Here is a 24,213-nt window from a genome sequence, read left to right on the forward strand (position 1 = left end):
GGGTGGACACACACTTGTTTCGGGCTTTGTGAAAGGAAATGAGATTTCCTTCCGTTGGATTTGCTTTCCAGGAGACGAAGGCAAGTTGTTTCTGGGCAACAGCCTCACCACAAGATTCCTTGTACCATGGACGGGAGGAAGGGTATGACAACTGAAGACGAGATGGGATAAATCTGTGCATGAGAGAGAGCAATTTACTTTGGAAGAATTCCCAGGATGAGTTGATGTCAGAGGTGGTAGAGATGGGAGACCAGTCCAGATGATTGATGGCTGCTTGAAGACCGTGCCAGTTGGCCTGAGTGAAATGCCAGACTCGTCGACGCTGAGCAGGCTCCCTGAGGATGGTCAGAGAGATGTCCACTTTAACAAGGACATGATCAGATGATCCGATTGGAGCAGAAGAAGAGCAGCAGACATTTTCAGGGAAGTTAGTCATAACCAAGTCCAGAAGAGAAGATGTTCCGTTGACTGAGATCCGGGTCGGGAAATTGACAGATTGTGTCAGTCCCAGTGAGTCGCAGAAGTCCTTTGCTGAGGAGCCATGGCTGGTGAGAGAGAGGTACCCACACCCAGCCAACTGGCATGATGACAGTTGAAATCACCACATATGAGGAAGAGAGAATTGGGATGAGTAGATAGAAGTTGGTCCATATTATCAGACAGCGAGATGTAGATGGAGTCATCACTGTTTGGTGGACGGTACAACACACATATGAACAAGAGGTGGGAGCGAAGGGGAAGCCGTAGCCAGAGGTATTCCTGGGGGTGAGGTGGAGAGAGTGCAGTGCAGGGCGAGTGAGGAAGAGAGTTTTTGATATAGATAGCAACCCCACCTCCAGGATGAGGCTCAGGTCTATCATACCGGAGGAGGGAGTAGCCCGGGAGAGATACTAAGGAATCAGAGACATCATAAAGGAGGAAAGTTTCTGTTAAGCAGATCACGTCTGGTTTGACAGAAGCAACCTGTATGGAGAGATCAGTTAAGTTTGAACGAAGGCCCCGGATGTTTGAGGTCCATACCGTTAATGAAGAGGAAGGGGGAGCATCAAATACAGAACAGGGGGGAGGAGGGGTAGGGTAAGATGTGGAAGAGGTGGAAGAGGTAGGGAGAGCTGTTGAAGGTGTGTCAGAGATTTCAGAATAGCTCGGAGAAAGGGAAGGATGGGGCGGACAAAAGGTTTGATGGTGATTGGGTGAGGCACAATGAGGTGTTATTTGAGGAGGGGGAAGAGCGAGGCAGAAGGTTGGGGGAGATGGAGGTGAGAGTTGGAAGGGGGAAGAAGCGGGGAGGACGCTTTGAGGAGGGGGAGTGAGAGGGGGGAAATTGAGAAGCAATGAGGGTGGGGAGATTTGAAGGGGAGGGGTGAGGGGGGAGTTTGGGAGGGATTTGAATAGGATTTACATATCGGCTAACTGAATTCAACCACTAACTATTTTTGAGATCAGCATCGGCCAAAAGGTCAACATACGCCAAAGGTCAACCACTTTTTTTGAATTTCTAAAATTCTTAAATTTTCAGCCGATTGACTTGAAGTTTGAAGAGGATTTACATATCTGGTCACTGAATTCAACCACCAATTGTTTTTGAGGTCATCAGAGGCCAACAACTTATTTTAGGGATTTCGCAAGTATCGTGCTATGCGCGACATATTTCTTGTTTGGTTGTTTATTTATTCGTTTATTTGTTTGCCTGTCTGTCTGTTTCTTTGTCGCACACAATGTGAGTATGCTTTTCTCTGCAACCGTTTGCCCGATTAACACTAATTTTTCACCACAGGAGCACCTCCTATTGAGAATCTTTTAATGATAATTATGACGTCATAGGCCACGTGGTACGGGCGCCATCTTGGAAAAAAAGAAAAACTTTGCACCTCTATAGCTCCGAAACCGCTCCATGGAAAAAAAAAACCAAACATGGCTCATTGTCAAGTATTCCTCATGGGGAACAACAGATATTCATGAGGACGTCATCGGTGCCTTCATTATGGCATCATAATTAGACAAGTAGAACGTTTGAAATTTCTTGAGCGTGATCTACACAAACATTGTATATAAAAAATAAAAAAAACCACCTTTAGAGGCCATTTTTCCCCGCAAGCGTGGATTGGCCTTTTTCAGGAACCGTGGTTGTTGTTGTTTTTTGGTCCCCTTTTTGAAGCAATGTTTTACGGCCGGATGCCCTTCCTGACGCCAACCCTTTTTGCCGCCTTTAACGACAACCAGGGAATTACCAGTGAACTGGTACTCAATTAGCCGACCTCGGAAGGATGACAGGTTGAGTCAACCCCCCTGGCGTTAATTCAGCGATCGACCGGGATTCGAACCCAGGATCCTAGGATCCTAGGATCCTAGGATCCTAAGCCGGCACCTTAGCCGCTAGCCCAACACCAGGGTTGATGTATGTGAAAATTAAATTGATGACGACATTGGTCACGTGGTTCGGCAGTCATATTGGATTGAAAATGAAAACCTTCAGAAATCTTGTTTTCCAGAACGGCTTACTAGATCGATGCGAAACTCCACACAATGATCTACTAGCCTTGGGGGATACATTTTGAAAACGATTAAGTCATAGGTCACATGGTCTCGCAGCCATATTAGACTTTATGCAAAAACTGCAGAAATGACATTATTGTTCTTTTCTGTAAGCACTGAATGGATCGATGCAAAGTTTTAATCATATGTTCGACTACTCATGGTGAAATAATGTTGAAAAAAAACCATCATCGGTGACATGGTTTGGCAGCCATATTGGATTTAAGGGGAATATTTAAAAAAAAAGTTTCTCTGAAAGCGCTTATCCTATCGATGTGAAGTTTTACAAATATTATCTCACGCCATTGCTGCATGCATATACATAGTGTGAAAATGGTGATGTCATAGGACTTGTGGTTTAGAAGCCATCTTGGATATGAAAAACGAACCTTATTCGAAACACCACAAAAACAAACACCACACAAAATACACCACACAAACATGTCCTGGTGAGGGTCTGCAATCTCTGATTGCTCTTTCTTTTTTTATTGCTCTTTTGATGTTTTTATTACTTGCATACAGTAGATGTGCCACCTTCCTTGTATCCTTGGACGCTCTCTTATTGGAAAAAAGGGTGTATCCATGTCTTTAGTTACTCATTCATGAGGTTACTCATTGGGTCAAGGGCCAGGAAAAAAGCTGTCACCTGGAAGATCCCGCGGTGTATCTTCACTCCTGGTATTTTGATTGTTCCTTCTGAGTGTTGCAATATTGATGTGGTATTTCAAAGCTCCATTGCTTTCTCTATCATTTTGATTATTTTGGGGTTGATCTTGTACAAATGCATGCATTTTATCATCCATGAATGTGGAACACTATCAAAAGCACCGGACTAAGAAAATCAAAGTCTATGGGGGTCTATGGGGGGTCAAAGTGGGTCCAGGTTTGACCCCCCAAAATAGGTATTTGCTTTCTTCTCAGAAACTACACACACAATTTCGATGAAACTTGACCACAACCTTCACCACCCATTATGTACCAAAGTATGTTCACGGCATTAAAAAAAACCTGCCCCTTTAGTGGTCTGGGGGGGGGGGGGGGGCGGGAAGGTTGCCCCCCAAAATAGGTATTTCCCTTCTTAGAAACTACACACATGATTTCGATGAAACTTCACTACAACCTTCACCACCTGTGATGTACCGATTGTACTTCCATTAGGCACATGGGAGCATTAAGTATGCTGACTGTATTAAGAAAAATGTGCCCCTTTATGGGTCTACGGGGGGCGGGGGGGGTATTTTGCCCCCCAAAATAAGTATTTGCTTTCTTAGAAACTTCACTCGCAATTTCGATGGAACCTCACCACAACCTTAATCACCCATGATGTACCAATGTTTGTTCAAGGCATTAAAAAAATTAGTTTCTTCGGAGGTATATGGGGCTGGGGGAGGAGGGGTTGCCCCCCAAAATAGGTATTTTTTTCTTTGTTTGTTTAAAGTCTTATGATTATGTTCGTATGATTTTACATGCTGCCCTGTCTTGTAGCAACCATTGAAATTGGTTTAAAATACCCTTAGTCGGTGCAGTATACTGTTTTTTCCACCAGGTGAGCGCCAGGGGTATTGCCCCGATGTTTATTACTTTCAAGTCGTGCAGCTGGTTGGTCACATGTGGATTTAGATGGAGTACGTAAATTTGCTTTGCGTCAATTTTTTCTTTAGTTTATTTTGAATTAATTGCATATAAGCTTACTTACAGTATAGTAAATATATTATGACTATTGCATTTCCTTTACAGCATTTTAATATGTGTTTATTCCGAACATTTATTTTGCACCCACTTGTGCACTTTAATGATTTTATCAATTACTAGATTATTGATTGATATTACTGTTGGTCATGAATTTTCGCATGTGCTTTGTTCCTACCTGTTTGGCTTTAATTAATTTTCTTTTAAGAGGCTAACCCCTGCTTTAGCGGGAAAAATGGCCTTAAAACGATCATTCATTCATTCATTCATTCTAAGACTTCACTCTTATTGTTGCAGGTATTCTCTTTTATCTTTAGAATACTACCATTTCTATGTTAACATTGTTTATACCTCACTGGCTTCATCCAAACTTTGATTTACTGGTAATTAGGCACATGGGAGCTACCAATATTATTGGAAACTACAGAATATTCGTTTTGTGCACCATAAAGACCTGGATGGGGGAAAGATGAGTGTTTGTTTGAGCCAAACCTTGCATTGCTAAACCCACAGGCTCGGGGTTTGCCACATGCAGCAGTGTTGAACCCCAAGATAGTGATGGAGATCTTGATGTTGATGGAGATGAAACCCTGGCCTACGGAAAACCACAGTATCCTTGCATTTTGTGAAACAGGGCCTGCACTTAAAATGCATTATTCTATTTATAACTGTATAAGTAGGGAGAGATAATTGCTTGACCTTTTAAATACTATATGCAGTTTCAAGGACGAAGGACGGGAACAGTGGTGAGTTTGAGGTGAAGGTGGGATTGCATCAGGGGTCCGTACGAAGTCCACTACTATTTGTAGCTGTGATGGAGGTGCTGGCTCAGAACATAAAGGAGGGTTTACCGTGGGAGTTGTTGTATGCAGATGATCTGGTGTTGATTGCAGAAAGTATGGATGGACTGAAGGAGAAGATGAACAAGTGGAAGGAATGTATGGAGACAAAAGGTCTGAAGGTGAATATCGGAAAAACCAAGGTGATGGCAAGTGGTAAAGCATGTGGTGAGGTGGAAAGAACTGGGAAGTGGCCGTGTGCTGTGTGCAGGAAGGGTGTCGGAGTGAACTCCATTCAATGTACAATGTGCGCTGGGTGGGTTCATCAAAAATGTAGTGGTTTGAGAGGGTCATTAACCAGTGTGGCAGCTACATTCAAGTGTAAGGTGTGCACAGAGGGAGCTGCAGATGGAGGAAATGTTGAGTTGGATCTTGGAGATGGCGTGAAGCTGGAAGGTGTGAAAACATTTTGTTACCTAGGAGACATGCTGAATGGAGAAGGTGGATCAGACTCGGCAACGGTTGCTCGAGTGAGATGTGCATGGACGAAGTTTCGGGAACTGAGTGGCGTGCTGACGAGGAGGGGAGTGTCGTTGAAGCTGAAGGGAAAGGTGTATGCTGCATGTGTGAGAAGTGTTATGATTTATGGGAGTGAGACATGGGTAATGAACGTAGAGCAGCAACGAAGGGTGGAAAGGGTGGAAATGCGAATGGTTCGGTGGATGTGTGGAGTATCGTTGAGAGAGAGGAAGACAAATGATGAATTGCGAAAGATGATGGGAATAGAGCCTGTGATGGATGCTGTGAAGAGAAACAGGTTGAGATGGTTTGGTCATGTGTTGAGGAAGGATGAAAGTGACTGGTTGAGAAGAGTGATGGAAATGAATGTAGAAGGAAGTAGAGGACGGGGAAGACCGAGAAAGACTTGGCTAAAGATGGTCGAAGAAGAAATGCGGGCAAGGGGGTTAACAAGGGGAGATGCAGAAAATAGGGCAAAATGGAGAAGATTGTCATGGGGACCGCAAGGCTAACCCCCGCTCTTGCAGGGAAAATGGCCTTAAAATGCCTGTTGTTGTATACAGTTTCTTAATGTTGCAGCTGCAACATTGTTGTAAAAACTTAGAAGTGCTTCATTATTGTATTAATTATGTATGTATGTATGTATGTACTGGTGTGTTTCAGGCCCTTCATTTCCAGGAATAAGAAAATATTTGTTTTTAAAAAATCTTAACAATGATCAAAAAGCTATTCCCCAAAACAATTTTGATGAGGAAAAAAGTTTCACAAGGTTTGAGCACAGAGAGGAGGCTGTGGGGGGGGGGGGGGGGGGGGAAATTAGATATTTTCCATCACAAAACAAGTTCAAGCCTCCAACTTCTTTTTCTGTAGACAGAGTCGAGGCTGGTGGAAGAGCTATAACACTGAATGGACTGAGTGGAAGAACAAAATAAAGGGAGACTTTGACAAGTAATGGATGAAGGGGGGGGGGGGGGGTATTGATGAAGGGGTAGGGGAGGATACAAGAAGTGGCCAATATGGATACAGCAGCAAACTCTGAGGAATAAAAAATAGGGAAATATGGAAGGAGGTGGGCTTGGGGTAGGGGGAGGGTGTGATTTATGGGTGTAGTGAATTTTTTGAACTTTTGTGCTACAACACTTGCTAATACTTCCCCCAATCAACATCCTTGTAGCACAACATAACTTTATCTTCCACTAGCAGAAGTACCCAGCGGGGAGGGGGTGGTGGGGCGACGGGCGGTGAGGGGGGCAGGTGGGGGAGGAAGGAGAGGATGGGGGTTCATATATATGCTGATTCTCGCGTCTGCAAGAATGCTTGGACAAGAACGGCCGCCATTTAGATGATGTCATTTTTCAAACATGAATTACATTTTTTAAATGTCTTTGTTACAGTGTATTACATGGCATTATATATGTAGTCTTTAAAAAAAAAAAAAATTGAAATTCGACTAAAAATAACTGTACGAGTTTTCTGAAAATCGTCACACCTCCCTGTAGTAGATTATCCTGATGGTCCAATTATCTTTCTGTGGAAAAACTGTTGCACTGCACTCAAAACATATCATACTAGCCATGTTAGCATACACAAATCATACATATTTAGGCAAGCTATGCTCCAACATTTTTGCATTGTCAATACTGTCGGACCCCGCTCGCTATTCACGGTTCCGCTATTTGCGGAATCTGCAGAATTTGTTCCACCAGGTGAGCACAAATCCTTGTGCTCACCTGCTGGAGCACAGTGGGCGCTCCCCATTACCCACTACCTCCGCAATTACCCACAATGCTCGTAATCCTACATATATAGATTGTGTCATGCATAAAGCAGCTGGTCGTGCGCAAAAAAACATCTTATATGAGTCGTGAGCATGACCTGCTTATACAGTACAGTACTGTACTATACATTCACTGCTGTGTGGATTGCACTTTCATGGCTTTCGCGGGCGCAAATTTTATCCGCACTTTAAGCGAGTTTCGCGGAATATCCCACCAGATGTGTAAATAAGTCAACTCCGCAAATTATACAATGCAAACGCTTCATTAAATCGATTACAGTTTGCAATTTATGGTAAATCATCATCAGAGAAGTTGCACAATGAAAACGCTTCAGGGGATGTTCCACCAGCGACGAAAACATGTCAACCCCATAAATTATATAATGCAAATGCTTCATTACAGCTATTATTGAAATTAGCAGATCAGTTCAATACGGCATCATCCGATAACATCCCCCACTAACAATGGGCAGAGTACCTCCCGCAACTACCCACAATGTTCGCAACCCTACATATACAGATTGTGTCCTCAATCTCAATCATTGTTCTCGTCCCGTTGCTTCGACCTGTGTGTTTGACTCTCGCTCTGCTCATCGTTCAATCATGGCTCTCAAGCGCAAGACCAGTGCCGGAGATGCGTCGACTATCAAGAGGCAGACAAAGGTGATGTGCCTGAGCCAGAATGTGGAGCTGCTCGACCGGCTTTCGAGAGGAGAGAGTGCGGCCTCTGTTGGCAGGCATTATGGTGTCAATGAATCCACCATTTGCTACATATGGAAGAAGGAGAAGGTGATTCGTGAGAAAGTTTCAGCGAGTACTGTATCGAGTACGAAGGTGGTCACTCATGTTCAGAATGTCCACATGGAAAGGATTGAGAGGAGTCTCAGAATATGGATAGAGGACAACACGCAGACGAGGGACTTCATGCTGAAAACCATGATGTTGAACCGTTTCCTAAACCCGCTCACCGAGGACGGGTTGGAGGCCATTACAAAGGTTTCCGAGGAGGAGGCGGAGGTGGGCAGTAATGAGGAAGAGGTGCCGAGGTCCAACCTCACAGACCAGTTCCTGGGCGAGTTGCTGCAGGACATACGGGCGATTGTCCACAAGGTGCAAGACGCTGACCCAGTCGTGGAGAGGTACCTCAAGTTCAAGAGGGGCTTGGATAATGCGCTGCTCCCATACAAAGAGTTGCATCAAAATGTTGGGCAATGTGTCAGGCAGCTCCCCATTACCCATTTCTTCAGCCCTGCTCCCTCCACCTCATGATCACCAACACCCTCTCCTGCCTTTCGCTCAGCATCCTCACCAGCATTCTCACCAGTGTCCTCACCTTCTCCGACCTCTCCTGGCTCTCCGTTAGTGCACGATTTTGCTGCACCATCATTTAGGTCGCCCTCAAAGTTCGAGGAATTCATGGGATTTTAATTCACCATCATCATCATCATCATTTGAAAGTTGCGTGTGTTTGTAAAAAAATTTTTTTAAACGGGACATGATGATGTGTTTTTTTTACTTTCACGGTATGGTATGGTTAAGCACTTTTGATAAACTGTAAGCACATTCCTTAAATAAATTGGAAATGGTACCTGGTGTTGTCGTTTTTTTCTTTGTTTGTAAGCATTTTTAATGAAACTGTAATCATGTGCATTTGCAGTTGAAAACATTTTAAACTTTAAAAAATTTCCTCTATGAATTTAGAACCCTATAACGTATCCCCCTTTTTCCCATTGAAACAATGCCACGGCATACATTCACGGAATTTTCATCGACCTTCACGGGTTTTGTCTCACCATTTCTGGGACTTTCATCGACCTTCGCGGATTATCGTCGACATTTTCGAGATTTGCCTCACAATTCGCAGATTTTACCTCGCAATTCGCGGTTTGCTCCTCTCTATTTGTGGATTTTCATGACTCGGGAACCTATCCCCCCTTTTTCCATTGAAACAATGCCCCGCTATTCGAGGGTTTCATTTGGCATTACTATTTGTAATCAGGCCATGATATTCAGGTTCTTGAGACAGTATCTATATACTCTGAAAGTTTGAGGTATGCATAAAAAATAATTTATTGGACATTGGCAGAATTCCTTTAAAGCTGTGTCCAATGGTCCGATCTGCCTGATTAATGGGTTAATTGGAAAATACTCAACACAGGCGTATTTGGTCTTTATCCCCTGATGATTAATGATGAACTGCTAAGTTCAGACCTCACATTACCAATATTATTAATTGTTTAAGAACTTTACAGAACTATATATAGTAGCAATGTTTACCCATATTTTCTCTCCATAAGTGATAAACTTGTCTGAGAACAAAGATGGGAAATGAAACAAAGCCTAATATGATATGATGGTCTGCCACAGTTTTATTGTGTAAGACATCCTTAATAAGGCCTAAGGTACACAGAAGCTGACATCATTCAGACTTGTGGCGAGAACAACGTAATGGTGGATGAATATGAGGTGCTTCAAGATGCCCTGCTCAAGTGTGTATTCTCTTGTTCTTTTATTATTACTAGAATACATGACCTGTAGCTTCCTGACAAAAATACCAATGTTATAGATGTAGATAGATTTACGTATGCTTTAAAAGGTGGTGTATAATCAGAAATACTGTTTGATAGGGCAACAACAACAACAACATGCATTTTAAGGCCATTTTCCCTGCTAGAGCAGGGGTTAGCCTTGCGGTCCCCATGACAATCTTCTCCATTTTGCCCTATTTTCTGCATCTCTCTTTCTTAACCCCCTTGCCCGCATTTCTTCTTCGACCATCTTTAGCCAAGTCTTTCTCGGTCTTCCCCGTCCTCTACTTCCTTCTACATTCATTTCCATCACTCTTCTCAACCAGTCACTTTCATCCTTCCTCAACACATGACCAAACCATCTCAACCTGTTCCTCTTCACAGCATCAATCACAGGCTCTATTCCCATCATCTTTCACAATTCATCATTTGTCTTCCTCTCTCTCAACGATACTCCGCACATCCACCGAACCATTCGCATTTCCACCCTTTCCAGCCTTCGTTGCTGCTCTATGCTCATTACCCATGTCTCGCTCCCATAAATCATAACACTTCTCACACATGCAGCATACACCTTTCCCTTCAGCTTCAACGACATTCCCCTCCTCATCAGCACGCCACTCAGTTCCCGAAACTTCTTCCATGCACAACTGTTTGATAGGGCGATGTACTGTATTACTGTTATATGAATAAAATGGAAATGTTGAAAGAAAAGTAGTGAATATAACAAGCGTTTTCTGAATCTAATCGATATGAGAAACGGGATTGAATGAGACTCAGCCTTATTATAAGTGAAGAAGAAGATGAAAGAGGAAGAGTTTTTGTTTTAATGCAAATTGAAACAGGCCCATCTGTCCTCACCTTACTCAACTATATAATGTTTGCAGAGTGCCCAGCTTCTGATTGATAATGCTGTCTATTGTGTAGGGGGTACAGTTATTGCTCGATTCGGACAATGTTGATGCATGCACAGACTCGCGGACACGGACGCAGGTACAGACGCAGGTACACCGCGACTGAGCTTCTTTTATATATTAGATTACCCTCGCCAGAGGAGAGGGTATTGCATTTGGGTCCGTTGATCTGTTTGTTTGTCTACACAGAACGTGAGCATGTGTTTTAATTACGTACTATTGAAATGATAATGGCAATGATAATGATACGTGATGATAATGATGATAATGATGTTGATAATTATAATGGTACTGATAATTGTACATAATAATAATAATGCATAATGATAAATAATAATAACAATGATAATGGTGTATAATGATAATAATAACTAGAGCGAAGTCGACTGCGCACTATTGCCAACCCCACACTTCCCACCTGAGGCAAAGTTGAAAGATGGCATAAAGTGCCCCTGGAGCATGAAATCGACGTCAAATCCAAAAAATCGTGATGTTTTATGGGGTTTACCTTTCACCATAAAGTAAATGTTGACTTTCCCCAACGTTGATTGGATATACAAAAGTTTCATTACAAATGTGCCCATAATTGCATTGTTTTTGTATCCTGACGTTTTGACCCCGCCACAGGGGGGCAAGGCCAAAATGATACTACTCTTGCACTTTCTTACCATGTGGTCATCAAAACTACCTAGTTTGGTGAATTTCTGCACAACTGTTTAGGAGGAGATAGTGTGACAGACGGACAGATGGATGGATGGATGGACGGACAGGCAGACGGAGCTAATTACAATATCCCCCTATTTTTTAAAAGTGTGGGGATAATCTTTTTTTATGCCTCCGCCGACAAAGTCACCGGAGGCATTATGTTTTCGGGTTGTCTGTCCGTCCATCCATACGTCGTCCGTCCGTACGAGCTAAACCTTGTTTTTCTCAGCAACCATATGTCCGATTGATACGAAACCTTCAGGGTAGGAGTGACACCCATGCAGAATGTTTTAATGATGAATGTGACGTCATAGGTTAGGTGGTATGGCAGCCATCTTGGATTAAAAGAAAGGAATTAAAAAATTATTTCTCGGTAACCACTGAATGGAAAAATTTTAAACTTGGCACATTGTCAAGTACTCCCAATGGAGAACAAAAGCATGATAATGACATCATAGGTGAAGTGGTATACCAACCAAAAATGTTTTAATCAAATTCCTTATCCTAAAAATCTGAAATTGCATGCACATGATCTATGACCCATTTGTATTGAAATATTAAATGTATGGCATCATAGGTCACATGGTTTGGCAGCCATATTGGATTGAAGGAAAATATTAAATAATTATATCTCTGAAACTGCTCACTCTATCGATGCAAAATTTTAAAAATATCATCTAATAGCACTGTTGCATATAGTTTGAAAATGATGATGTCATAGGTCACGTGGTTTGGCAGCCATCTTGGATAGAAAAACGAACCTTATCCGATCAACACGAAACTTCACAAACATGATCCCCTCCCCATACATATGCAGAGTGATGGCATCTCCCTGTTGTGGGACTATGCGGAGGCATATTGGCGACACAGTTACATTGTTCAAGTTTTCATTGGATTCTTCTCGTTAAAACACAGATGTATGAATTATGTATTTTTGGCATGTGCATTGTGATTGAATCTTCATTTTTCAATGAGAAACTTTTCCTTGTAAATTAAAAGTCCTTTGTTTCAAAATGTCCTTTTATAAACTCAATAGCAATCGGTTATTTCTCTATCATCAATTTATGTATGGGCTCAGCCATTTTGATCTAATACTTCATGGGTAGTGTATTATTTGGCATGCATTTAATCAGTAGTTCCACCCTTATTTATGTCCACTCGCAAAGTCTTGTTTTCATTGTTAATGTTAGATGGGATGTCAGGTCATATGTGAGCTCGTTTTTGACAATAGTTTGACTGGATTTGTGCTTCCATGAATTTTCTGCTGCTGGGATTTTGAAGTTTTTATGGCGTAGCCCGTAGAGCAATGCCATCTGGAACAGTTTGTCTGTCCGTCTGGTGTATGCACGAGTATGTATGTATGTATGTCCCTCACAAATGTCCACCAATCAGAGCTGAGGATCTTGTGACATGATAGGGGGCAGCAGATCCTCCACTCAGTAGATCCAAGCCTGGCTACGCCGTTGTTAGACTATCGGTCTTTTTACAGATATACCAGCAGATACACTTTTTACAGTAGCCTGGTGTTGGCTTAGCGGTTAGGGTGCTGGCTTGGGATCCTGGATTCAAATCCCGGTCGATCGTTGAATTAACGCCAGGGGGGTTGACTCAGCCTGTCATCCTTCCGAGGTCGGCAAATTGAGGACCAGTTCACTGGTAATTCCCTGTGTGTCGCAAGAGGCGACTAACAGGGTTGGCGGCAGGAAGGGCATCCGGCCGCAAAACATTGCTTCAAAAAAAGGGGACCACGGTGCGCGAAAAAGGCCAGCTCCTGCTCTGCAGGGAAAAATGGCCTCCAAAGGTGGTTTATACACTGCGTAGCTTAATATGCCTCTGTGTATATATAGTCGTTTTTACATAAGTAATTTGCATACCTAGAGAACGTGGTGGTACTTTCTGTTCCAACCTTGCAGAACTTGCACTTTTCTAATTAATTCATTCCTGTTGTTTATTAAAGCCATAGGTGTAGTGTCCTTGATCTTGCTGGGCATTTATTATAACTTGTCGTTTCACCCCAGTTAAGCTTGCCTCTTATCTATTCACAATCTGTCCTGTTGTTTTCATTTATCTTACTCCTCAATGATTCTTCCAACTATTGACAAACATTGTTGATATTTCATTTTCTAATTTAATTTTATCTTCTTTCTGCTCATTTCTCCAATATAAAAACAGCTGTTTTTAATTTTAATCTTGATAGTAGCCAAGCCAATAATAATCATGAGAAGTGGTGTAATATTGTCACCAAATATATTGTCAGACTCGTGATTTATCATTCACCATTATTTACTACTGTCACAGTAATGAGGTGTATTTAAGAATGATGCATATTTCACAAAGGAAAAAAAATAAAAATAAAAAATAATAATTTTGGAAAATATTTTTTGCTATTCTCAGCCTAAACGATATCTTGAAATCATCAATTCCTTAATAATGCAATACTGTATTTAATTGTTTGATAACTCCCTTGGACTCTGCGAGAAGTGTTAAAGATGATTTCATTCTCGTTCTTTTTCATTCGTAAAACGAAATTTTCTTCTTTTGGACTAGTCATCTGCATTTTTTTTTTTTTTTAAATCAACGGTATTTATGAAATAATTAAAAATGTATGTGCTCTTTAGAACAGTATCAATATCTTGTCCACATAAATATTTTGCTGATTAAAATTGTACACATGAAGAATAAAGAGGCATTATTTAATGAATACAGGTGGACAAATACATTTCACTGATTACAATTTGATCGAGCAAATTCTGCATTTCTATTTTCCTTTTTGAGGTGGGGAATACTGCACTGTCAAATTTTATTTAGACAGAAAATATGTTTGACAAAAGAAGTCATGGTCTGATGTACAAGTAGTGGACAAAAAATGAAAACACCAAATGTAAAGCCACTTAATTGGGTGTTGAGCCACTATTTGTGGCCAGTGCGGCCTGTATGCACTGTGGCATAGAATGTACCAGGGTCTGGAGTTCTGCAGGAGGGATGCGGCACCATTTTTCCACAAAAAAGTCAATAATCTCCCACCTGTTTGTATGGAGGTGGAAAGTGCTCTCTCAGGTGTCGTTGAAGAATATCCCATAAATCCATAATTGGGTTCAGATCTGATGATTGTGAAGGCCATGACATATGGATAGCATCAGTGTCAGGCTCATCAAACCATTGGGCGACCACAAGGTCTCTGTGGATGGAGGCATTGACATTCTGAAAGACACCCCCTTTGGCAGGAAATAAATGCTGTAGCATGGGATGAAGATGATCACTCAGTACAATTAATTACCCTGTGCTCGCGAAGCGAAAAGCAGGATTAAGCAATCTGTTGCGGACTTGTGCCGTGTGCCGTCCGTGTGCCGTGTCTGCATTTTAAAAAATCATTTTCTCGGCAACCATTGGTCCGATTGACATGAAATTCTACCGTAGGAGCGCCTCTGCCTGTAGATTTTTTTACTGATAATTATGACGTCATAGGTCACGTGGTACGGACGCCATCTTGGAAAAACGTTACACCTCTATCTCCTAAACCGCTTAATGGAAAAAATTTAAACGGCTCATTGTCAAGTACACCCCATGGGGAATAAGATATGTTAATAGTCCGTGGGCTGAGTAGGGTTTACATGCACCCCCCCCCCCCCCCACAACTTAACTTCCCGGGTATGTCCATGTACCCCCCACCCTAGGGGTTAGGAAAAACCATGTTAACAGAAAAAAACTCATTCCCAAGGTACCTCCCACGCATATTTTGATGTTAACCCCCCTGTGTCAGTGATTTCCGAAAATTCGGGGTAGGCGAAATTCAAATGGCCATAACTTTTTACCTCGTCATCCTATGGTTGCATATGACCCCTCAAAATGTTTGTCCTGGGACACTCTTTACAATGATATGTGTTATATGCAAAAGAGGTCACTAATGAGGTCACCAGAGGTCAAACTATGAGGGAATGAGTTTTTTTTCTGTTAACATGGTTTTTCCTAACCCCTAGGGTGGGGGGTACATGGACATACCCGGGAAGTTACGTTGTGGGGGGGGGGGGGGGGGGGGGGGGTGCATGTAAACCCTACTCAGCCCACGGACTATAATGATGATGTCATAGGTTCCTCCATTATGACGACATAATTCGACAAGCACAACGCTTGATCTGATCAGTATGAAAAAAAAAAATTCCTCTGCAACTGTTAGTCTGATGACACGAAATTTTCAGAATATGAGCGGCTCCTCCTGTAGAATTGTTCTAATGATAATTATGACGTCATTGGTCACGTGGTACAGGCGCCATCTTGGAAAAATCGGAAAAAAGTTGCACCTCTATCTCCAAAACCACTCCATGGAAAAAATTGAAATATGGCTCAATGTCAAGCACTCCCCTTGGGTAATAAGATATGTTAATGATGATGTCATCAGTACCGTAATAATGAGGTCACAATTCGGCAAGTATAACACTTGATTCGATCAGTATGAATTTATTTCTCTGCAATTCTTGGACCGATTGACACGAAATTTTCACCATAGGAGCGCCTCCTCCTGTAGAATATTTTAATGATAATTATGACGTCATAGTTCAGCGGTAAAGGCGCCATCTTGCAAAAACCGAAAAACTTTGCCCCTCTATATCTCCGACTCCGCTCCATGGAAAAAATTGAAACATGGCTCATTGTCAAGTACTCCCCATGGGGAATAAGATATGTTAATGATTATGTCATCGGTGCCTTCATTATGATGTCATAATTCAACAAGTACAATGCTTGATTCGATAAGTAATGAATTATTTTTTTCTTAGCAACTGTTGGTCCGATGGACACTAAATCTTCACCATAGGAGCGCCTCCTCCCGTATAATTTTTTTAAATTATAATTATGACATCATAGGTCACGTAGTACAGGCGCCATCTTGGAAAAAATGAAAAACTTTGCACCTCTATATCTCCGAAACCTCTACATGGAAACAGGAAAGAGCAATCAGAGATCGCAGACCCTCGCCAGGATGTGTTTTAGTGTTTTTTAAGGCTTTTGTGTCAAAACAAATATGGCGGCCGAAACACGTGACCGATGACGTCATCATTATTTTTTGATAATATTCTCCTCTTAAACTGCTTAACCGATCAATGCAAATCTTTAACTAATTGATCAACTACCCATGGGAAATATAGTTTGATAAAAGTGACATCATCAGTCACTGGCCTGGCAGCCATATTGGATCAAAAAAAAACAACCTTAAAAAACAGAAGAGTTGGCTTGCACCAAGTCCTTCTCAAGACTGCGCAGGGTAAGTATTCTATGAATACCATGTAGTTAGCGATTGGCATTGACCCTGCTTTCTAAAGGAATGACTGCACCCAAACCATGCCAGGGAAATGCGCTCCACAACATTACAGAAGCACCAGAACCCTACACTGTTGGAACCAAGCACTCAGGGTTGTGTAGAGTTCTTTAGGTGGGCACCACACATGCACTTGTGTGTTTGTTGAGAACATGGTGAACAATGATTCATCTGACCATATCACATTTCTCCACTGCTTGGTAGTCCATTTGCTGTGCTCTTCACACCACTGGACTCGCAAAGTGCATTTCCAGGTGTGACGAGTGGTTTGTGCACTGCAACCCGACTATGGCATCCTGCTCTGTGGAATTCTCGGCGGACCATTTTTGATGAAACTGTCTGCTCGTGCCCCAGGATGAAATTTACCATCAATTGATCTGCAGTTGCTCGCCTGCTTTGCCTTGCACTTCACATTAATGCACGGATATCACGAACTTTGAGAATGTGATTGCACTCACTGTTGCCCTTTGCTGATGATGTCTTTCCCTTAGAGATCCAATGCGACATTACCTTAGACACCGTTGCTCGTGAAACATCAGCAGGTGGAACTGTCTGTCACTGAAGCTCCTGCCAAACACGCCCTAACAATGACCCCTCTTTCAAAGTCACTGAGGTCTCTCTCGTCTAGCAGCCATGCTAGCCATAATTATAGGCAACCAGGCCTGTGCAGCATTTTTATACATGACCCTAAGCATGCTGGTATGTTATTTGCTTAACACATGTGCCACACCTGTGTGGAAGCTGTTGCTTTCAATATACTTGGTGTCCTCATTTACCCAGGTGTTTCCATTTTTAGTCCACTACCTGTAGTTTGAATTCACAGGATCTTGGTCCTAGGTGACTGGAAATTCATGAGAAAAGTGCTCTGAACAAAGGTCAATAAAGCTATTTATTATAGCCTAGATATATCATTGATGTTCTAAGTAATATAATTCACCATCATGTAGCTACATACTGCTGTTGCAAGTCAACAAGACTAAGGGACAATTCGCTATTGTTGCTTCCTAATATTACAAAGCAGAATGTCAACTGCACTTTCCAGAATTTGCAAAACCCCACAGACACCTGGCTGAGATGGAGGACATTGAAATGAATACAAATTACGAGCAATGCCAATCGAGCTGCACAATGCATTCACTGAAAATAATGCAGCAAAAGTGACTGTGTGCTGAGCAGCATGATATATGGAGTGGAAGTTGTTGGGAATGTTTTGATCCATGAATGTTTTGTGCATTTAGATGCACAACTATAAAATACACATGGACAAAAGTTAAGCAATGCCTATACAATAGTCCTGTTTCCACAAAAAATATTTAATCAAATTCAAATTTTCTCTCAAACATAAATTCAAGAATACTCCATGAGCAGGCTGTATTTTACATTCACTAGTACACCTGCACACTACGGGAGCTGCAGAAAGGGTCTTTCCTCTTTGGGGTATATACATTACAGTCGATCTATGGTCGGGTCTCAAGAACATTGGGTGTGTGTTCATTTACCAAGTTTCTTGTGGAGAGATCGCCAAGTTGTTTAAGCATTCGAGCAAGCACTCAATTCAAATCCGTTAAGGAATGGCTGGCTTGACGAGCGCTAGCTAGCTGCTTGGTAAATGAGCACATCCCAGTCTTCCTCCCTTTGTTTCATATTAAACAGCAGGAGCGAGTTTCAAAAGTTCGCTACGAAAAATGCCACTTTAGTGGCAGAAAGGGCCATGTTATTAACTCAAAATTTGTGTGGTATATAGAGTACCATAGATCTTCGCTCAGTTCTGTAAGTAAACCTTACTTCATGGATGTCGGGATTCCTCCAAATTTTTTAATTTAGTGTTATAAACAGCATTAGCGACTGTTTAAAAAGCAAATCCTACGTGTTTGTGGTTTATAATATTTCTACTTCCTGTAGAAACTGTTGCTCACACAGAAACGCCATTATAACTATAAGCTATTTATACACGTTATCACTGCAGGAAAAACGCCTTGGGGAAGTGGGACATTATTAGTATTAACAAGTCAGGAGACGACGATGGTTCACAAGCGAGCGGTATTCAATGATAAAGGACGGACTATAACCGAAACAGGCCCGGACAGGCCAGGCCCGGAAATGTCAAAACGAAGGTTACTGACCTTGAAATGTGATAGAAAATAATGTATAATCAGTTATGAGGTTAGTTAGCTACACAATACCGAAAATTCGGTTCGATTCCGACAACTTTGAAACTTTGACCTTTGTGACCTTCAAAGGTCAAAGGTCGAAGATTCTGAAATTTGTTGGAAAACTTGTATTTCATGATGTATGTGATAATATAAAAACATGTACGACATTTCACCCGATCAGGAAGCGAACAATGTAATAAAACCATAAAAAATTGACTTTTCTAAATTTTGTGACCTTGTGACCTTGACCTTGGGGCGGAAATGAAAAATCGAGCTCTGTGGGGCTAGACACATGACATTGGCCTAACCAAATACCGAAACCCCTGTCAGATTCCACCAAACCCCTCGGAGAAGATGTAGCTTGAAATCGATTACCCCCTAAAAAGACATCTTCTTCAGGCGTCGCTCCGCCCACAATGGGCGCAATACGCCCACTCTAGGCAGGACACAACTAGATCATGATATCAACCTTCCACCCAAGTTTCATCAAGATCGGATGATATCAGGTAGTTATGCTGCGGACAGACAGACAGACATACACACAGACAGACACACACCCATGACGAATATAGTGGTCACTCTGTTTGATAACTAGTGAACCAATATTGTTTTGTAATAACATTAAAAATATGCGATTATCATTAATTTTGTTATTCAATGCGTCTTTGGAAAAACGCCACGATAAATCTTCTTATTTGGAAAAACGCCACGATAAAGCTAATCTAACATTGATATACACCTCAATGTGCAACCCCATTGACGGCAATGGTGGGGAAAACCCGCTCGGGGGTGAAAAGCCCCTTGAGGAGGGAGGCAAATTAATACGCTACAACCTTCATTATGTAACACTTCGTCATCCTGTCAAGTTTGGTTGAGATTGGATAAGTATGGACAGAATGTATTGGCATCAAAAATTCATCAGACAGACGGACAGACACAAATGGTGTATTTTAGTATGATTAGACCAAGGCAATTTTGCACACCCAACACACACAGCATGGTAGGAGTATCAACTTGGAAAAAAACATTTTCTCCTGGTCAAGGTTTGGAGAAGGTAACCATGTTGTTGTGTGCTTCGTTTGGAAGATTGTGTTACTTTGGCCTGAAGAAAACTTAGAGAAACCCAAAGATGGTAAATTATTGGGATTAACACTGCTGGGATGTTCTGCAATAAAATTGCATGTCAATTTGGCTTCCATCGGACTACTAACTGAAGTATTTGGCATTGCCCGGGGAAATTCCTGGGAGGGGGCAGTGAGGAGAGGGGGGAAGTAGGAGGGAGGGGAAATATATGCTGTGTATATATATGCTGTGATGTTGCCTGATTTTCAAGCAGATGGAAGATGACCTGTGGTAAATGACAGGGTGAAAAGGGCAGAGAGAGGAAGTGCAAGAGCAGCAGAGCAGGTTTTTAGGACACATGAGCTGATACCGTCCGGTCCAGTTGCAGAGTGAGAGTCGAGGGTTGCCAGAAACATTTCCACTTTCTCAGGTGAAAAATATACAGAATCCAGGAGCGGTTGCGTACTAACATGACTGGGAAGGGTGGGTACAGAGAGAGATGGGTTAGAGAAAAGATTTTGAAGCAAACACAGAATTGTGGCATTTGGCCTTCTCACAAGCGGAGTCAGCTGTCGTGCCGTTTGAGTTGAGGTAAGGGATGGAAGGGGAGCGATCATTCTCCAGAGACAGACTTGACAAGGCACCACCAGGTTTTAGATGGAGACAAGCTTGAAAGTTCATTCTTGAAATTGTACAGATGTTTTCTGGCTCTCCTGAGAGTAGACACCCACTTTTTGCGGGATTTGTGGAATGATCCGAGAGTGCCTTTGGTTGGATTTGCCTTCCAGCAGTAGAAGGCAAGTTTTTTTTTTTTATTTATTTATTTTTTTTTTTTTTTTAAGCAACCACCTCATAGTCAGGTTCACTATGTTAACAAATATAATTTCGTTCAAAATTTTGGTAGATTAGCAAAACTATACATTTTTGGAATATTCAGAGCATGAGGAATCCAAAAATTAATGTTTACATTTGCGTAGACACCTTTGCGAAAATGACACTCAGGACAGTGATTATAGTCAGGTTCACTATGTTAACAAATATAATTTCTTTCAAAATTTTGGGATTAGCAAACCTGTACATTTTTGGAATCTTCAGAGCATGGAGAATCCGAAAATCAATGTTGGCATTTGCACAGACACCTGCATGGCCGCCATTTTGGATTTTGAAAATGGCCACCATAAAATACATATTTTGCGCGATCTCGGCTTCTAGTCAACCTAGAAACTTAGTTGAATATGCTAATCCTATGTTTTCTGGGTCAAGGAATCCAATAAAGGCCTCAAAATAGTGCTCAGGATTATAGAAAAGCAACAAACAAAGGTAATTGAAAACCATTGTCTTTATATTTGTGATATAACTGTATTACATAATACATGATATTGCAAGTCCTTTGAAGTTATAGGTTGTTATAGGAAGTTATAGGTAGTATCAGATTGAACTATAAGTCCTATACACAGGATCTACTAGGTCTACACCGTTTAGGAATATGCTTTTACAGATATTCATCACTGTCCTGAGTGTCATTTTCGCAAAGGTGTCTACGCAAATGTAAACATTAATTTTTGGATTCCTCATGCTCTGAATATTCCAAAAATGTATAGTTTTGCTAATCTACCAAAATTTTGAACGAAAAAACATAGTGAACCTGACTATCACCACATGATTCAGAGTACCCGGAGCGGGAGGATTGGTAAGACAACTGAAGACGAGATGGTATGAATCTTTAGACCCCTTAAGACCCATAAAATCCTTTAAGATGCCTAAGACCCATCAAAACCCCTCAGACCCTCTAAACCCTAAGACCCTTTAAACCGTAAGACCCTTAACATGCCTAATTCCCTTAATACCCCTAAGAGCATTTAGAACTCAAAGAGTCTTAGAGACCCTTCGATCCTTCATAATCCTGAGACCCTTTAAGTTCACCAAGACCCTTTAAGTTCACCAAGACCATTTATAATCCTAAGATCTATTGGATCCCTAAGACCCTTTAAACCGCAAAGACCCTTTAATACCCCCTTGGGCCTCAAGACCCATAAGATCCTTTAAGACCCAAAAGACCGTTTAATACTACTAAGACTCCTTATACCCTTAGGAAACCTAAGACACTTAAGGCTCCGTATACCCCGTTAGATCCTGTAGACTGCTAAGACCCTTTAGGACCCTTAAGACACTGCAGTTCTTTAGACCCCGTTACAGCCTTTAGTACCCTTAGACCTCTAAGACCCTTCAAATCCTCTTAGAACCCTTAAGACCCTTAAACTCCTTTATCGCCTTTTGGACCTTCACACCTTTCAGACCTTTTAATACCCTGTAGACCACTTTTGACCTGTAGACCATTTTAGATGTTGTTAGACCCCTTGAGACAATTCTGACCCTTTTAGACCTTAAATTAAACCCTTTAGGTCCCTTCAACCTTTTAAGACCCTTTAGTTTAGACACTTTGGGCCAATTTGACGCTTCAGATCCATTTATACCTTTTCAGACGTTTCGGCCTTCAGACTATCTGACCATTTGATATTTACAGCTTTTCAGACCTTTGTCCTTCACACATTTATAACTAGACTATTTGGACCTTTCACTTGCAATCAACACCCTTTCAGTTCGTACATCAATTTATTTGCCACACAAAACAAGTCCTGGCGAGGGTCTGTAATCTCTGATTGCTCTTACTAGTTATAATTGCAAAATTTGTGCTGGGGTCGTGTTTGGGAAGGGCAGGGGAGTGGGGGGGGGGGGGGGGGGGGGGGTAGGAGGGGAGTTGAGTAGTGAAAATGAGAAAAGAAGGAACAAAGTAAAGTAGTCAAGATGAGTCAATCTTATAGTCAACGACACTTTTTTTCAAACAACTATAAGCATGATTGTTTTCAATTGAAAAAGGTATTTGAGAGCTTTGTGTCTTGTTTATGGCTTCCTGGACTATTTACTCTTTTGTGACTTGGCACAATTGGCCACAAAACATGGTAAACATGCACAAAACTACAACACTCATTACCTGTCACATATAATGGGACCCCTCCCCCTTACTGATTACAATATGATGTCCTTTCAAACACAGTTGGGTATGACATTACTGTTAGACATAAAAGTTGTTATATGATATCTTGTCATCCCCCAGTAGAGAGGCCACAGGCAGCCAGCAGAACTTGGTCAATTGCAAGAGAAACATTCATGGTAAGTAGCACACGGTATTTTCCTCAAGTTTGTTTGATTTTTTTTTTCCCCTCCCCAAAATCCTTTCTCCCTCTTCACCTGCATTGGACACTCATCTATTAGCACTTATGATTTTATTCCAAGTTAAGGAATGAGAACTGTCTTGGAATACTGAATTTTGGTTAACCAATAATTCCCCCAGATTTGCCATAAATTAATTTGACTTGCAATACACCCTCCAACTGTGAGTGGCGCTAGGACATACAAAATTACATCGAGAGAATTGGAGTCCTCTCCCACCCTTCTTCTTCGTCATAGGCAGCACCATTGGCTGTGGACACAGCTGTGCCACTGATGCAATGCCCTCTGCCGAGTAGGGCAGGAGTTTGGAATTTGGCCATAGTGATAACTCACCTACTCTTCGCGAAGGACACCATGGGATTATTAACGTCCACCAACTAATGCTGGCAGTCCGTTTATCCTTTTAACGTCTATCCGGGGGATGGCACACACATTGATGAATCGCTCTGCCTGTGAAACACTGGGATGGCAGTTTATAGCTGGGTCGGGATTTAAAACCAGGATAGACAGCTTGGAGGCGAGTGTGTGTACCTCTTATCTCGGCCTTCCTGTCAGCTCTCCCACTACCCTGAACCCCCAATAATAGGTTGTTTTTTTTTTTACCACCTAAAACCTCCCGTGCGCACCCCGACTACAACCACAAGTTTCCAACTCATTCCATGCAGGACTGCATAAAAGTCAACACACGCACACACACATGTCAAATTGTGTAGGGTGATTTTTTTTAAATTCGAGAATCTTAAATAATTCCCGTACACTAAAACTATATCAGTTAGGAACCTAATATTTGGCATCAATGTAGCCTAATGTTACAATAACATGTGACATGATCCACACAATTGATTACCTTCAATGAAATGCTGAAAGTGGCCACCACCATGTTGCAGGCACAAATTTATTCTTCGCAGCAAGCTCTCCAACACAGAGTGTAGCATTTCTTGGGGAATATTGCTTATTGTGTCACTGATTATTGTTTTTAATTCAGCAAGAGTGCATGGATTTGTAGCGTA

General features: G+C 41.8%; 1 protein-coding gene across 4 annotated transcripts in view; it reads left to right on the plus strand.

The window, feature by feature from the left end:
- Positions 1–24,213, plus strand: part of LOC137411373 (E3 ubiquitin-protein ligase Rnf220) — a 102,988-nt gene that overhangs the window by 45,041 nt on the left and 33,734 nt on the right. For 2 of the 4 annotated variants that reach the window (XM_068096737.2, XM_068096726.2), the window contains exons 5-7: positions 4,738–4,834; positions 9,702–9,788; positions 23,088–23,143. In XM_068096737.2, coding sequence (XP_067952838.1) covers positions 4,738–4,834; positions 9,702–9,788; positions 23,088–23,143 — 240 coding nt within the window. The remainder of the gene's footprint in view (positions 1–4,737; positions 4,835–9,701; positions 9,789–23,087; positions 23,144–24,213) is intronic. The other 2 variants (XM_078769629.1, XM_068096731.2) reach the window with 1 other exon arrangement.

This window comes from Myxine glutinosa, chromosome 1 (genome assembly GCF_964187855.1).
Source record: "Myxine glutinosa chromosome 1, kmMyxGlut1.1, whole genome shotgun sequence".
NCBI lineage: Eukaryota > Metazoa > Chordata > Myxini > Myxiniformes > Myxinidae > Myxine > Myxine glutinosa.